Source organism: Photinus pyralis, unplaced genomic scaffold (genome assembly GCF_008802855.1).
Source record: "Photinus pyralis isolate 1611_PpyrPB1 unplaced genomic scaffold, Ppyr1.3 Ppyr1.4_LG8, whole genome shotgun sequence".
NCBI classification, from domain to species: Eukaryota; Metazoa; Arthropoda; class Insecta; order Coleoptera; family Lampyridae; genus Photinus; species Photinus pyralis.
In genome coordinates this window covers 10,033,859-10,050,820 of record NW_022170819.1, presented here as the reverse complement: position 1 = coordinate 10,050,820, position 16,962 = coordinate 10,033,859, and the positions used below count along the sequence as shown (strand labels likewise).

The 16,962-nt window shown below is 38.8% G+C and overlaps 2 protein-coding genes across 3 annotated transcripts in view; one reads left to right on the top strand and one right to left on the bottom strand.

The window, feature by feature from the left end:
- Positions 1 to 942: 942 nt before the first annotated feature.
- On the top strand, positions 943 to 1,946 carry LOC116179179 (chymotrypsin-2-like). The gene is made up of 3 exons (XM_031498896.1): positions 943 to 1,083; positions 1,133 to 1,301; positions 1,355 to 1,946. The coding sequence occupies exons 1-3, from the start codon at positions 1,050 to 1,052 to the stop codon at positions 1,905 to 1,907; spliced, it is 756 nt and encodes a 251-aa protein (XP_031354756.1). The 5' UTR covers positions 943 to 1,049; the 3' UTR covers positions 1,908 to 1,946.
- Positions 1,947 to 3,632: 1,686 nt separating this feature from the next.
- The window catches only part of LOC116177584 (facilitated trehalose transporter Tret1-like), a 38,832-nt gene continuing 25,502 nt past the window's right edge, over positions 3,633 to 16,962 (bottom strand). For both annotated transcript variants that reach the window (XM_031496597.1, XM_031496596.1), the window contains exons 2-7: positions 12,597 to 12,766; positions 12,409 to 12,550; positions 12,176 to 12,361; positions 12,029 to 12,127; positions 5,327 to 5,700; positions 3,633 to 5,281 (exon numbers count right to left, since the gene is read on the bottom strand). In XM_031496597.1, the coding sequence (XP_031352457.1) occupies positions 4,742 to 5,281; positions 5,327 to 5,700; positions 12,029 to 12,127; positions 12,176 to 12,361; positions 12,409 to 12,550; positions 12,597 to 12,641 (1,386 nt within the window). In that variant the 5' untranslated portion in view covers positions 12,642 to 12,766 and the 3' untranslated portion in view covers positions 3,633 to 4,741. The remainder of the gene's footprint in view (positions 5,282 to 5,326; positions 5,701 to 12,028; positions 12,128 to 12,175; positions 12,362 to 12,408; positions 12,551 to 12,596; positions 12,767 to 16,962) is intronic.

The following is a 16,962-nucleotide window of genomic DNA, read 5'->3' as shown; positions in this document are numbered from 1 at the left end:
ACTGCCTTTTTTTGAACCCCGAAATAAAAATTGTCTCAGATCGACCCGGAAAACAAATTTTCTTATAGAATGTGGCCTGTAGAATCCATAATTTCAAACAGTTCCAAGATTGGGCTACTAGTTCAAAAGTTACAGCCTTTTGAATTTTTTTCGAAATTGGTTTCTAGTCTATAACTTTTGATTGAGAAGTCTGATCGAAAAAGTACGAATTGTTTTGGATTCTACGCACCAAAATTAATAAGAAAAAAGTGTTTTCCCGAGAAATTTTGGTGCAGTCGATTTTTGGTAAAAAAGGAAGGTAAATAACTGCCTTTTTTTGAACCCCCCAAAAAAAATTGTCTCAGATCGATCCGGAAAAAAATTTTCTTATAGAATGTGGCCTGTAGAATCCATAATTTCAAACAGTTCCAAGATTGGGCTACTAGTTTAAAAGTTACAGCCCTTTGAATTTTTGTTCGAAATTGGTTTCTAGTCTATAACCTCGGGTTCGGTTGTAATTTGTGTACTACAATTTTCCATCGACAATTGCTACTGCATCTACAGTTAAGGAAAGGAGTTACCTTTGATTTCTTTTGGGGCTCGAGCTTTTGGTTCCGGTCTAATTCTATTTTGAAGTACCAGTGTAAATTCCGGATACGTTCCATTACATCCGAAACGTTGAAATCGCATGTTGTCCTTTTATTGCGGCTGACCAATTAAGTATCGTACCTGGTATAGAAGCAGATTACGAGTTGAGCGAGGCCCCTCGGGCATTAATCAATTAATTATATATACCGATCATTCTTGATTAAAGGTTGAAGTAACGCAACCTTCAGAGGTTAAAAATAAGAGTACTGCTGACGTAATTCAGTTACAGCCACGATTATTAATTTTTTAGAGATTATTGTTCACCTGTAATTTATGTATTTACAAAGTCGGTGAATCACAATTACTCATCATATCCAACTGAATAATACCAGCTCTTTTTACAACGTTTACCTTTACAAATTTGCTTTGCGATTAGATTAACGTCATGGTCCTTTTGTAGTTCAACCCGACCATTAGTGAAAATGAACGCGTTTGGTGCTGTCGTGATCGCCTTGGGTATTAATTTCCATCTGGCTCTTCACCACATTCACTGATCTCTTTGCAGCTTGGATCAGCGTGGAATCGTTCGAGCAGAGGCTCATAGGTGGGCAAAAGGCGAAGATTAGCGATTTTCCGTTTTACGCCTCGATTCGGATCTACCCCAACAGGTACGCGTGCGGGGCTGCGATCATCGATCGATTTTGGGTTATGACAGCAGCTCAGTGTGTCTACAGGTAAGTGTGAGGGTTTGACTCGTGCGGGTAATGCTGGGCGTTTTCCCCCTTAGCGTTCACCCCAGCAGTCTGGTGGTGGTGGCCGGTACGTCCTCCTTAAACGAAACGGGTGACCGCTACGGCGTCCATAGCGTTCACGTTCACCCCCTCTTCAATGCCGCCATGAAGACTAACGATACAGCGCTGCTGAGGCTTACCAGGAGCGTGGTTTACAGTAAGAACGTCTCGTCGATCGCGCTGGCAACCGACAGCCTACCTGGTGGTAAGACACTGGAGCTCTGCGGTCACGGTGCCACCCAGTATCCCTTCACAAACATGTCCGTTCCTCTCATGTCGGTCGAGCTCAAGTCCATAACCAACGCGCAGTGCAGCGCCGCTCTTAATCGGCCGATCACCAAGTACAACCTATGCACGAAGGGCAAAACCACTAAGGGCGCATGCGTCGGAGACGTCGGCGGTCCCTTGACGAAGCGAGGCGGTGTCTTTGGGACTACGAAACTCTACGGAACGGTCTCGTGGGGTTATCCGTGCAGTCAGGGCATGCCCGATGTGTATTCGTCCGTTTTGGCTGCAAGACCGTGGATCCGCACCATTAGTGGCCTTTAAACATGAATTTATTTATCATTAAAATGTAACTGCATTGTATTTAATTATTTTTCGTCAGTAAAAAACTGCCCCCTTAGACAGGCACCTTGACCCTCGTTCGAGGATCTCTTGACCACGCGAACCATTTACTGTTTAGCGACAAAAAATGACGTCTGGTTCAATCGACACTAGAATACGAATCCTATAAATTCAGTACTGGTATACATGTTCCAATGCGCTGATGCCAAGTGGGAAGAAGTGGCAAAGAGAGAAGAAGGTCTTGAGTTGTTGTATACTACTTCGGTATTTATCTTAACCTAATTCGGAGTAGCCGGCAGAATGCTCGAAACTAATCTTAGGAAATTCCCATCTTTGCCACAGATTAAAAATTCTTACCTCAGCCCAGTTCGAACACCCGACCTTCCCGCTATGTAGCCCAACGCTCTACCACTGAGACACATAGTCGGCAATTATAGACCTCGACATTTTTTCAGGCTTTTGCAGACCTTCAATTCAACGAAGAACCTCAAAACCCAAATTCCAATAACTGAATCACCTTTCAAACCTGGCTGTATCAGGCTCACAGAAGCGCATTCTTATCTCCTTAGGTTCATTGAAATGCAAAATTCATTTTTGAAAAATTGTTGTCTCAGATCGACCGGAAAAAAATATTTTCTTATAGAATGTGCCCTGTAGAATCCATAATTTCAAACAGTTCCAAGATCGGGCTACTAGATCAAAAGTTACAGCCCTTTGAATTTTTGGCGAAATTCTGACCGCGCCAACCGATAGCGCTGGTCGAGACCTTTCCAACGAGGGGTCGGAAGGCACATCTACGACGCACCGTTCTCGAGATATTACGGTTTGAAATTTCGACCAAAAATTCTGACAAACCGTAATATCTCGAGAACGGTGCGTCGTAGATATGCCTTCCGACCCCTCGTTGGAAATCTCAATCTCAATCTCAATCTTTATTTGTCCGTATACCAAAATAGGTTTTGACACGTCAGAAAATATGGTAAATATTAAATTAGTACAATGCATATATATATATAAAAGGAATAATAAAAACAGTTTAAAATTTCAAATAAATAAAAGCTAGACAGACCATGTGGCTAAAACAGAATATAGATTATAAACAATTTAAAATTTTAGTTAAAAAGAGACAAAACAGAGATAAAATATAAACAAGTAAAGGTAAAAATGACTAAAGAGAATACTACTACACAGGTACAAAAAATTCAAGTAAACAAACAATGAAATAAATAAATATCATTAAAATTATTGAATAGATCTCCAAGGCGTATGTAAATATTCACTAAAAAGAATGACTTAATAAGTGCGCCTTAACGACTCTTTTAAATTTATAAAAATTGTAAGGTTTGATACAATCAGGAACGATATTGTATAAGTCGACCCTAAGACTGTTATTTTTAGACCTACTTAGTTTATAATAGGGCGTTTTTATTTTTTTTGCTCCTCGTGTAGAATAGTTGTGAGAGAAGTCATTGGTTTCAAATTTATTTTTGTTTTTATGAATTTCCAATATGGTGTGATATATGAAAATAGATGGAAGAGGCATAATATTTAATTTTTTAAAAATAGGTCGGCAGTGAGCACGATAGTCAGCATTTACGATTATACGGATTATTTTTTTTTGCAATAAAAACGCCTTGCTCGCTTTGGAAGAGTTACCCCACAAAATTACACCATATTGTAAATGTGAATGAACTAAAGAAAATAGCACGATCTTAGGGTGGCTATACAAAGTGATCGTTTTAAATTCCTTAAAATAAATAATGATTTGGATAACTTAGATAAAACTAAATCAATGTGATTGCTCCAAGTGAGTTTTTCATCAATATATATGCCTAAAACTTTAACACACCTGCCGGTTGCAACCTTATTGTTTGTGGAGAGGGTAATTATGTGAGTTTTATCTTCATTTAATTTTAAGTTGTTCTTATTAAACCAGGTTATTCCTAATTGTATTAAATTATGACTTTTAAGGGCTAGAGTTTCGATATTTTGGTCCGAAATCAGTAATGAAGTATCGTCAGCATATGCAACAGCGTGATTAGGATGTATATATTCGAAAAAGTCATTAATGTATGAAAAAGGCAAAATTCATTCTCCGAGCATCGAGAGCTTTTGTGTTTTTCAGTATTTAACATGTATACTCTTGAATCTTTGTTTTTAAGGCTCCGAGTTTCTAAAACCTTGATCCGTTTAGTTTTTGAGTCTTTGATCTTTTTGATTTTTGAGTTCTCTAGACTCCTTGTGTTACGGCTCTCCGAGTCTGAGTTGTTTAATGTCTTTGAGATTCTGAGCCTATGTCAAGTGTTTAGTTTTTGGACATTTGTCTCTTCGAGTAAGCTTTTAAAGTTTTGGCCCCAGAGGAGAGAGATCCTCAAAACTCGTAAAGAACTCTAATGGCTCTTTGCGGGGGGGGGGGGGGCTGTTAATGGCTCTTGAAATGGAAACATTTGCAGACTGAAAGGGAAGATGCAGGAAACTTGACAAAAAACAAGAAAGAGTTGAGAGCACAAAAAAAATGGTAGGTAGAATAAAGATAGAAAATTGGACGAAGCAGAAGGCAGAAGGAAAAAAGAAAAAGTGAGAGAAGAAAAAAAGGAGGAAGGAAATATTGCGCCAGTTTCAGGCGCTGAATAGAAGGAAGACGATATTTAAGCAACATTTTTTGGTAGAATCTACTTTAATTTTCTTTCACAGAACTACTAACGGTTTTCAGTTTGAGAAAGGCCAAACTTTCGCGACCCTCCTCCTCTTCAGCTGCTAGAGTTTCTCCATAGAGCTCATCACGAGCTTATCAGAACCAAATAATTTATCCATTACTAAATATATAATACTTTATGAAGGAAATGTTCCTCAATCTCGCCTAAAGTCTTCCGGAACGTTTCCGGCAAGAAAACATACACAAAGAGTATGGTAACGAGACACAGGGAAGCGAAAAAGTACTGCAATCCCGATGGACCGCCGCACGCTTCCTTGAGCCAGTTGTACGAGTGCAACGACGCAAACATAAGCAAGTAGCAAATTGCGAACGTTAAACCCTGCATTACTCCGCGCACCGACTGAGGAAAAACCTCCGACGCAATCGCAAATGGTAAAATTTGCAGACCAATCGCCGCAAACACGAAGTAAAGGAGAGCCACGAAGAATGGCACCCAAGTTTGGGTAGCTGTCCCTTCTTCAATCCATTGGGTGAAGAGCGCCGAAAGGACCATGCAGCAGGCCATGCCTCCGGCACTTGTCATTAGAAGAATTCGTCTTCCGACCTTATTGGTGATCCAAGCACCAACCAGGCACACCACCAACCGCAGAACACCCATATAGACCGAGGCCTGGTAGGGATCCATAGCCACCCCTACATCCTGGAACACAGGGAGTAAATACGCTTAGTTCCATCACAAGCTTACCTTAAAGAAGATGACGCTGTTAAGCGTGATCACGTAGAGACCGCTGAACTGCTGCAGGGCGAACAACATGGAAACAATCGCGAAGGGCTTGTAGCATGTCGGTTGCAGAAAAACCTTGAAATCCACCTTTTTGGAACCTCGTTCCATTTGTGCACTTTGATCGACCAACTCGACCAGCTCGTCTTTCTTCAGGTCTCTTCCGAACCACCGCAACGACTTCCTCGCCTCCGACTGGCGACCCTTCGACACCAGCCACGAGGGCGTCTCCGGCAGGAGCATCGTCATCGCCACGGACACCACCGCGTAGAGCAGGTAGATCCACGATACCCAGCGCCAGTTGATCAACCATCCCTTGAAGTACGTCAGCAGTATACCTGTAAGCAGATTGCTATTTAGGAACGGCCGCGAACCTTTGATCCCACTTAAAGTTATCGCGGGATGACCCTCTTCCTTAAATTAATCTGGTTGTGAAAGACGATAATGAGGTCGAATGCTATCGTAAAAATTGTTTACTTTCCATTCTAGAAAAACGTTGCAACTCGTTTTGATAACACTTTTTTATCAGGTAGGTAACCTAATTAGACAACCACCAGGTGCACTAATTTAAAGTGCACTTTATCTTTTTCATAACGAGGTAATGGGCGACGCCACAAAGATAATCTTCAAACATAAGGGCCTTGGTAGAGCTTAGAAACTTTCTCAGGGGACCAAATTTTGGTAATACCCTTACAGCAAGGATCCATAAGTGCATGCCAACGATGTCTTTAGGCGCAAATTGAGCCCCGTTGTATCAAGTGGTCGCATGAGCAAGTGAAGAAGCAATAGTGGAAGCAAACGAAGGCAGAAACAGCAAACCAGGAAAAATGCAGCAAGTAACCAAGCATGATCGTGGTGCTTATCAAATGAGGCCAAGGGTTAAGAGACAATAGCAGATGGCGGCTGACGGTGGAAGAAGAAATCCAAGAGGAAGAAGAGCTAGTCAAAGTTCCTGGGGAGAAAATTGAAGACATTCAGGAAGCATTGTAATTAGCAGCCTGGAAGTTAGTAGCCAGTTTCAAGAAATCTTTATCAAAGGCGAAGAAGAAGAAAATGAAGAACAAGAAAATTAGAATCACACAAAAAGTGAACGATTACAGTATAAAAATAGTTTACCAAGATGGGGTTAACAATGGGAGAAGAGCAGTCGAGAAGAGAGTAAAATACTTGAAGTGGTTGGAAATAGAAGAAAAAATTGAGTAGGAGAACTACAAGAAAATTTAGCCAAAGCTCAAAAGATAAATGTAAAATTTCGAAGCTGCGTTAGAGAGGTAGCGTTGACCATAGGAAGAAGTGCAGACGATTATGAAGATAAGGAATTGAAGAATTGGAAAAGTTTTAAGAAGAAAAAAATAAAAAAATGTTTTTGTTTTTCAACGCTCATCAAGTTTGCATCGTTTAAAAAACAGAAGGGGGTACTGTAACAGGTGGTCGCTGGTAGGCTTTAAAGCTATTTTTGTTAAATTTACAAAATTGCAGATATAGGAAATTTTTATACGTGTACCGCTTCATAATGAAAGAGAACGGAACTAATATGCCAGAAAATGAAGCGCGTCAAGATAAGAACGAGTGTTCACGCGGGTAAAAGTCGAACCCTTACAGTGTTACCGGTTCTAAAAACCATCGCCACAGAACATGAGGGACGCACCCTCTGCCCTACCTTGTTAAAAAGCAGAGTTGTGCGCTCGTTGGGTTTGTTTCGGCTTTTTATTTATTTATTTATTTATTTATGTATTTATTTATGTATTTATTTATTTATTTATTTATTTATTTATTTATTTATTTATGTATTTATTTATGTATTTATTTATTTATTTATTTATTTATTTATTTATTTATTTATTTATTTATTTATTTATTTATTTATTTATTATGCCTCTCTTGTTCTGGGTCCTCAACAGGCTTGCGCCCAATTACAGAGTGACCCGCATAATGCTATTTAGAGGTGCCTCTGCAGAAGGTCTTAAGTTGGTCTATACTACTCCGGTATTTACCTTACGAATTAGGCAAACTGCAGGAAAACGGGTCCGTTAACTTGGCCCCCCCCACTGAGAGGTTTGATAGTCGTATTATTTTGAAATGAATGCGCTCGTTATGCGCTCATATGCGCCACCGATAATAACTCTTGCGCCATTATCGTTTTTTAGAAATCCGAAAAAACATTTGGGGGGGCCAAGTGAACGTAGCCCCCCCCCCAGTACGTATTTTGTCTCTTGTAACTAGGTCACCTGATACATTTGGTTATGCGCTCAATTGCGCCACTTGAATTAAAGCTAGCGCCATTACGGTTAAGCCGTGACAAATTTTCAAAAAGTGGGGGGGGGGCCAACTTAACGTTTTTAAAAGTTACTTTTTTTTAACATCTTTTCATACGAAATTGTACTCTCAGGTATGCGCTGAAATGCGCCGTAAAAAGATATCTTTGCGCCATTATTGTTTTTTGGATATCCTTAAATATATTTGGGGGGGGGCCAAGTGAACGGAATCCCCCATAACGCATTTTGCTACCGGTATTTGTGCCACTTGATACATCTGGTTATGAGCTCAATTGCGCCACTTGAATTAAAGCTAGCGCCATTACGGTTAAGCCATAAAAAATTTTTAAAAAGTGGGGGGGGGGGCTAACTTAACGTTTTCAAAAGTTACGTTTTTTAACATGTTTTTTCTACTACATCGTACCTTTCATCATGCGCTAAAATGCGCCGTAAACAAAAATCTTGGCGCCATTATAGTGTTTCAGAAACACTATACAGGGTGTTTTTTTGGGAGCATTAGTTAAACGATTCTGGGAAAGTAAAATAGGTAGGTTTTTAAAAATTTGCATTTAGGAGTTACTCCGAAGGCCGAATCGATGTAAAATATTTTCAAAATGGACGCACTTCCGGAAATAACTTTTGAAAACGCTAAGTTAGACCCTCCACTTGCAAAATGCGTTACGGGGGATTCCGTTCACTTGCCCCCCCCCCCCCCAAATATATTTAAGGATATCCAAAAAACAATAATGGCGCAAAGATATTTTTTTACGGCGCATTTCAGCGCATACCTGAGAGTACAAAATCGTATGAAAAGATGTTAAAAAAAAGTAACTTTTACAAACGTTAAGTTGGCCCCCCCCCCCTTTTTGAAAATTTCTCACGGCTTAACCGTAATGGCGCTAGCTTTAATTCAAGTGGCGCAATTGAGCGCATAACCAAATGTATCAGGTGACCTAGTTACAAGGGACAAAATACGTACTGGGGGGGGGGGCTACGTTCACTTGGCCCCCCCCCCCAAATGTTTTTTCGGATTTCTAAAAAACGATAATGGCGCAAGAGTTATTATCGGTGGCGCATATGAGCGCATAACGAGCGCATTCATTTCAAAATAATACGACTATGAAAATCTCTCAGTGGGGGGGGGGGCAAGTTAACGGACCTCAGGAAAACCTAATTCGGAGTAGCCGGTAGAATGTTCGGAACTGGTGTAAGGTAATTTTCATCTCCGCCACAGATGAAAAATTCACCTCACCCCAGGTTCGAACACCCGACCTCCGGATTTATGGCCCAACGCTCTACCACTGAGCCATGTAGCCGGTTCGGCGAGTATATTAGAGAAAATTGGGTGGGGAACTCTACAAGCCGAGCGCCACATTTTTAGAGCGCGTAATATTTATTTTTAATTGAAAGTCAAGGCGAGTTCGTAGAATCGAAGAATACGAAAGAACTATTAGCTGCTGCGGTATCGTCGAGAAAACAGTGCTGCCATTTCGACGAAATTATTGTCGAGGGTGCTTTTTAAATTTGCGACAAATTGGCGTTACAAGTAAGTTAATAATAAGTGACTAGTATTATCAAACAAACAAGCTGCCATTTAAGTAAATTGTTAGCACGAAAGCGTTAAGGTTCAAGGTGCAAAACGTTCATTACAGATATATTTGGAGCGGTTAGCGATTAAAAAACAAGTTTGTCAATCGAAACTGTGCACTTCTCGTGTGCATACGGTGTGTTATTAGATCTACATTCAAAGGCAATCGGTAAAAAGGTTAAAGACAATTAATTCGTGCTTTTGCTGGCTGTTAAAACTCGAAGATAAGGATAATTGACCCAAATTCGTCAACCATCCCCCGAAATTCATTTTAAACGAGTAACCAAATTTTCCCGGCGATACAAAAGGTCGGATTGTATTGTACAGGACGTTCCACCATCCAATTTTCAAAATTGCTGTGAGGTTTCCAGAGGAGAAGATCAACTGCCAATTGGAGAAAATTTTGACTCATCGATAATAAAATCAGTAAGACCGCGGTCACAAACCAAAAAAGATCGCGTAAGTAATGGACTCCGTATAAACGCATTCCGCGGTACAAATTCAAACAGCTCGATTCGGACAAGGACAAATTAATTAAACGTGCCGGTGTATTCCTCGTCCCAAACGTCCAGTGCCAAGATTTTTCGCCACTACGGGACCGACTGTTGCCGTTAGAACTCGTGACAACATAAATTTTTAAACATTAGTTGCTCGTTTCAAAAATAAATAAATAAAAGGAGCTTGTTCGATTTTGCATACAATTAATAAGAACGCCGTCGAAATTACGTCCAGAAAGCATTTATTCCCAAAGATGCCATAAAAGTGAAGGTAGCCGTCTCTGCATCTGTGTTAGTAATTCTTAAGGGAGATTTTGATTCCTTTTGTTTAAAGATACCAACCTCTGAAACAGTTTGTATTAGATAGATTTTGTCATTTATGTCTCATGGAAACTGGATTTGCCAAAACATTGGTTAAATTTCCAAAGAGAAAGTATCCATGTAAATGGATTCGATTTGATTAGCCTTAAAGTATATTTTGTATAAACACTTGCCGTATACTGTTACTGCCTATGATATTGATTAAGATATACAGGGTGTTGCTTTTAAAAAGTAATGTTCTAAAGTCAAACTTTTCGTTTTCACCCTGTTTCACAGAAACAAACGTAGATAAATTGATTCTGTTTGTGGTATTAAACGTTTCACAAAAAAGTGGCGCAGGATCGCGAAAAGCGCACGTCTCTATCTTTAAAAATAGCTGAGATACACGGCAGTCTCAACCAAAATAGGACACACGGTACAACGGAAAAAGAAATATTTGCACGAATTTGGAATTTAGCTCTTTTTAAAGATAAGGAAATTTCGTTAATATGGCATTCATGCAAAAAAGCTTTTTGGCAATACGTTTGTGGCAAGGATTAAAGATGGCACCATTGCAAAGAATGCTTGCAAGCACAAAAAATTGCCTCCCTTGCGTACAGCGGAAAAAATGACATTTGCAGGAATTTATCTCAATTTAAGAAAAAGCGAGATCGGTACAAATGGCATTATTATTATTAAACTTCCACGCAAAAGTAATGTTTTTAAGACTAGTGCCGAGCGAATTGAAGGCAAGTACGGCACAACCCTAGGCAAAGTAAGGTCCTGATAGAGTAAGTCCCTACTCTGACTAGGTTTGTTTAATTAAAATAGGCGTGCTATTAAAATTTACGGCATCCCCGTACAGCATGGGTATTGTCATTCTAAATTTTTTTTATAATTATACTGATCATACTTTGAATTAAATTTTTGTTTTTCAATTTACACTATCCCTTTGTTCCTAGTGCTGGTTTTACCTGCCAACCCGCAATATGAATTTCTGACTGATTTACGTATTTTTATTTATATTTAGATACAGTAGGTTCTCTTAGGGATGATATTCAATGCGAGTATGCAGGATTAAACGATCTAATAAATATTATAGCGATTCGTGGATGGGGTTGTATTTGGAAACATCGACACTACATTGTTAATCTATAATGAAATTTATTGCAGCATATTTTCTCTTTTGGAGGAATATGTTAGTTTATTTACAGGGTGCTTCATCTGGCTTCTTGGCATTGAGAATTAATTACTTTATACTAATATTTTACCATTACATGTTCCTTTGTTTTGTTGGAATGTGATACTTAACGTTATGCTCCTTCTATGTATTTTTTGATAATTTGACATTTACGGCATTCACACAAGAAGGAATTTGGGCAATACATTTGCAGCAACAATTAAAGGTGGTCCCATTCCAAATAATTCCTTCGGGCACAAAAAATTGTCCCCTTTGCGTTAATGTACAGCGCGGAAAAGGGATCTTTGTACCAATTTGAAACGTATATCTTCTTGAGCAGCAGAAAATTTCGTTAGTTTGACAAATTTGCCACTCATACCAAACATAATTTTGGCAATACCTCTGCAGCAAGGTTTAGGTATGACCACGTTGCAAGTAATGCTTTCAGGCACAGAAAATTGACGCAAGTAATAGGTAGTCTCTAATTAGTTTCCATAAAGTAGGAAAAACAAGGAAAGGTTTTCAATATAATCTGCTCTTCCACCTAACCCTTGAACTGCAAAACAAAGTTATTTCGTGATAATGAGTAGTATTTAACGGAAACTAAGATGTGTGAATAACAACGCATTATATGGAAATTATTAGTCATATTTATACATAATTGAATTTTAAATGTCTACGCAGAATAGGCATACTAATGGCGTCAGACACAGGCTCCTTGCCTCAACGTACAAGGGAAAAAGGAGCAACATCATACACGCAAAATTGGGTCCCCTGCGTCAAAGTACAACATAAAAAAGAGGAATTTAATTTGGAAATTCTGCCATTGGTATACGAGTAACTTACCAACACTAAAAAAAATCCCTGGAAAGCAAAGAAGGGCGCCTCTAAAGTTTGGGTCGCTCACCTCCGAGATGTAGACAAAGGAAGGTCCGGACGCCAATGCTGCAAGTAGAGGTTTGGCTTATTCAGTCCCGCTAATCTCGTGATTACCGAAGGAAATTCCGGTAAAGATCCTACCAAGTACTATCATGAGCCCATTTTGGGCCGTGGCTATCAGAGCCCAACCGATCACGTTGGGAATGATCGACAATTTTAACGTAACTAACCTGCCCCACACGTCCATCGTAAGTCCGGAAAGCGCGACGCCGATCGGTATCGCCAGCGAGGTCGAGCTACCTGCAATTTGCCGATCAGTATCGCAGGCCTTCGGCGTTAACACTCACTGATCCAAAGGATCTCACTGGAGCTGACGTTGAAGCTGGTGCCGTTCTCCCTGTCCAAAATTTGAGGCACCACGATCCCGGAGTAGGCCAACGAGCTTCCGCACACTATGGAGAAGGAACCGGCGATCAGTGAGGCTGCGATCTGCAAATGACAGTTGCAAAATTTGCCAAGCCGCTTGGTCACTCGCCTGTCTGATGGAGCTGGAAGTGGGACGACGCGCATCGCTCTCCATATCTAAAGACAATTAGGTCGACAACTCAATTAACGTTTTGTGATAACCCAACTCATCAACGGCGCGCATCCGTCGCGTGGGAAATTTTGAGTGAAACTACCAAAGCTCCAAAACGACTTGTAAGCCTATGTAACATAAATGCGTTTATCACCACAAAAGTATGTAATTAAACAGATTAGATTTATGCTATTTAGATAAGTTTTCAAGAGCATTGTGCGATTTCCACAACAGATCGTTAATTTTTCTCCAAGGTCTCGTAGACGAAACCTGATCTGCACCGGAATTTTATCTAATTCACTCACGTTTCACTACCAACTTCGAACTTACGACTAAGTGTAAAAGCAAGTTATCAGTTTTAGACGTGTCATTTAGGAAACTGCGCATTATCGACTTATAGAGCGTTAAAATCAATCGATTCAAGGTTCTTCCACATCCTTCAGGATCCTGAGACTTTTTGGACACATACAATAATTCAGATTTTCCCGATTGTTTAAATTCTTCTTCGCGAGATTGGTCACAAAAGTCCGAGATCATTTGGCATTTCCTCTGATTCCCCCTTTCACAGGTTTGGATTCATTAATTTCTTTCAAATCCTCAGAATCCGAAAGCTGGTCTTCTTCGCGATTCTTCGTGCCTGTACTATTCTTTAGATTTTTCAAATTCCTTATATGTTTATGATTCTCGGAATTCTTCTAATACCTCCGATTCTTCAAATTCTCACCAGGTCCCTAGGATTATTCAGATTTTGAGACTCTTCCGACTTTTCCCTTTTTGTCTTCGGACCCTTCTAATAATGTGATTTTTTATCCTTTCATCATATCGGCTTCAAATCTCTTACATTTTCAATTTATTTTTATTTCAATTCTTCCTCCCTTCGTCCAACATGTGCTCCTGATACCCTATAGTGTGGTCATTGCCTACTAACTATACTAGGGATTCGCGCGGCGACTGACCTGTTCACCAAAACCATCATCCAACGACCGAGCCTCTTCGGATCAACCCGAGGAGTAGACAGATAGAGGCCTAGGGGAACTCACTACCTACTTTCCGTACCTCTAGTCCTTAGTAGTTTGATACGCACCATCTGTCCTGTGTATATTTTATTCTGTCTATATGTTGTTTTTTACTGACTGTATACAGTGTATATATTATGTTTTTTTAAACCGCCACGTTATTCTACCTGGTAACAATGAGAAAAGGACCTCTTTGTCCATCATATTCTCCTGATAGGCAGAGAAATTTTTTAAAACTAACTGATAATCTGTGTATTAAAGGCAGAAACACCTCCTCGCACATTATATTCTCCAAGATAAAATATGGTAAACATTTTGACCAAAATAACAATGAGACAAAAAGACCTGCTCGTCCATCATATTCTCGTGATAACCAAAGAAATTTTTTAAAACTAACGATATTCTGTGTATTAGGGGTGGAAACACCTCCTCGCACATTATATTCTTCAAGATAAAATTTGGTAAACATTTTGACCAAAATAACAATGAGAGAAAAAGACCGCCTCGTCCATCATATTCTCCTGATAGCCAGAGAAATTTTTTAAAACTAACTCACATTCTGTATATTAGGGGTAGAAACACCTCTTCGCACATTACATTCTCCAAGATAAAATGTGTTAAAGATTTTGAGCAAAATAACAATGAGAAAAAGACCTCTCCTCGTCCATTATATTCTCCTGATAGCCAAAGAAATTTTTTGAAAACTATATGATATTCTGTGTATTAGGGGCAGAAACACCTCCTCGCACATTATATTCTCCAAGATAAAATTTGGTAAACATTTTGACGAAAACAACAATGAGAAAAAGAGCCCCTCGACCATTATATTTTCCTGATAGCCAAAGAAGTTTTTTAAAACTAACTGATTTCTGTGTATTAGGGGTAGAAACACCTCTTCGCACATTATATTCTCCAAGATAACATGTGTTAAAGTTTTGTGCAAAATAACAATGAGAAAAAGACCTCGTCCATTATATTCTCCTGATAGCCAAAGAAATTTTTTGAAAACTATATGATATTCTGTGTATTAGGGGCAGAAACACCTCCTCGCACATTATATTCTCCAAGATAAAATTTGGTAAACATTTTGACGAAAACAACAATCAGAAAAAGACCCCCTCGACCATCATATTTTCCTGATAGCCAAAGAAGTTTTTTAAAACTAACTGATTTCTGTGTATTAGGGGTAGAAACACCTCTTCGCACATTATATTCTCCAAGATAAAATGTGTTAAAGTTTTGAGCAAAATAACAATGAGAAAAAGACCTCCTCGTTCATCACATTCTCCTGATAACCAAAGAAATTTTTTTAAACTAACTGATATTCTGTGTATTAGGGGCAGAAACACTTCTCGCGGTTTATATTCTCCAAGATAAAATTTGGTAAATATTTTGACCTAAATAACAATGAGAAAAAGACCTCCTCGTCCATCATATTCTTGTGATAACCAAAGAAATTTGTTAAAACTAACGATATTCTGTGTATTAGGGGTAGAAACACCTCCTCGCACATTATATTCTTCAAGATAAAATTTGGTAAACATTTTGACCAAAATAAAAATGAGAAAAAGACCTCCTCGTCCATCATATTCTCCTGATAGCCAGAGAAATTTTTTAAAACGAACTCACATTCTGTGTATTAGGGGTAGAAACACCTCTTCCCACATTATATTCTCCAAGATAAAATGTGTTAAAGATTTTGAGCAAAATAACAATGAGAAAAAGACCTCCTCGTCCATTATATTCTCCTGATAGCTAAAGAAGTTTTTTAAAACTAACTGATTTCTGTGTATTAGGGGTAGAAACACCTCTTCGCACATTATATTCTCCAAGATAAAATGTGTTAAAGTTTTGAGCAAAATAACAATGAGAAAAAGGCCTCCTCGTTCATTATATTCTCCTGATAGCCAAAGAAATTTTTTGAAAACTATATGATATTCTGTGTATTCGGGACAGAAACACCTCCTCGCACATTATATTCTCCAAGATAACATTTGGTAAACATTTTGACCAAAATAACAAATGAGAAAAAGACCTCCTCGTCCATCATATTCTCCTGATAACCAAAGAAATTTTTTTAAACTAACTGATTTCTGTGTATTAGGGGTAGAAACACCCCTTCGCACATTATATTCTCCAAGATAAAATATGGTAAACATTTTGACCAAAATAAGAATGAGAAAAAGACCTCCTCGTCCATCATATTCTCCTGATAACCAAAGACATTTTTTTAAACTAACTGATATTCTGTGTATTAGGGGCAGAAACACCTTCTCGCGGATTATATTCTCCAAGATAAAATTTGGTAAATATTTTGACCAAAATAACAATGAGAAAAAGACCTCCTTGTCCATCATATTCTCCTGATAGCCAGAGAAATTTTTTAAAACTAACTCACATTCTGTGTATTAGGGGTAGAAACACCTCTTCGCACATTATATTCTCCAAGATAAAATGTGTTAAAGATTTTGAGCAAAATAACAATGAGAAAAAGACCTCCTCGTCCATTATATTCTCCTGATAGCAAAAGAAATTTTTTGAAAACTGTAAGATATTCTGTGTATTAGGGGCAGAAACACCTCCTCGCACATTATATTCTCCAAGATAAAATTTGGTAAACATTTTGACGAAAACAACAATGAGAAAAAGACCCCCTCGACCATCATATTTTCCTGATAGTTAAAGAAGTTTTTTAAAACTAACTGATTTCTGTGTATTAGGGGTAGAAACACCTCTTCGCACATTATATTCTCCAAGATAAAATGTGTTAAAGTTTTGAGCAAAATAACAATAAGAAAAAGGCCTCCTCGTCCATTATATTCTCCTGATACAAGATTAGAATTGAAATATTCCCCTTCATAGAAAAAAAAACCTCTTTGCTTCTAATTTTCTCCTGGTAGACAGAGAAATGTTACTAGAGTTAGATAACTGATACTACGGGTATTAAGAGCAAGAACGCATAGTATATACGCCTGATACAAGATTGAAATGATTTTCCTTAGTGATAGAAAAGAGCTCCTCGTCCATAATGTTCTCCTGGTACCTGGTAGCCTGACAAACTCAATCGCTTTCGAACTAAATTAGGAGCAGGAACATCTCCTCGCGGACCCTATTCTCCTGGTACAAGATAGGGAAAGTTATTTCTCTTGGTAATGGAAATCCAAATCAACCTCATCGTCCGTAATGTTCCCCTAATAGCCTGACGAAATTCAGTAGTTTTGATACTTAGAAGGAGGCACATCTGCTCGTGCATTACTCTTGACACAAAACTTTAAACCAAATAAGGCGTTGAAATATTTCTCATCGTT

Excerpts from the sequence above, each read along its gene's own strand:
- LOC116179179 (XM_031498896.1), top strand. The coding sequence starts at position 1,050 with ATGAACGCGTTTGGTGCTGTCGTGATCGCCTTGG. Across the intron at positions 1,084-1,132 it reads TGCTGTCGTGATCGCCTTGG|CTTGGATCAGCGTGGAATCG; the intron begins GTATTAATTTCC and ends ATCTCTTTGCAG. Across the intron at positions 1,302-1,354 it reads GCAGCTCAGTGTGTCTACAG|CGTTCACCCCAGCAGTCTGG; the intron begins GTAAGTGTGAGG and ends TTTCCCCCTTAG.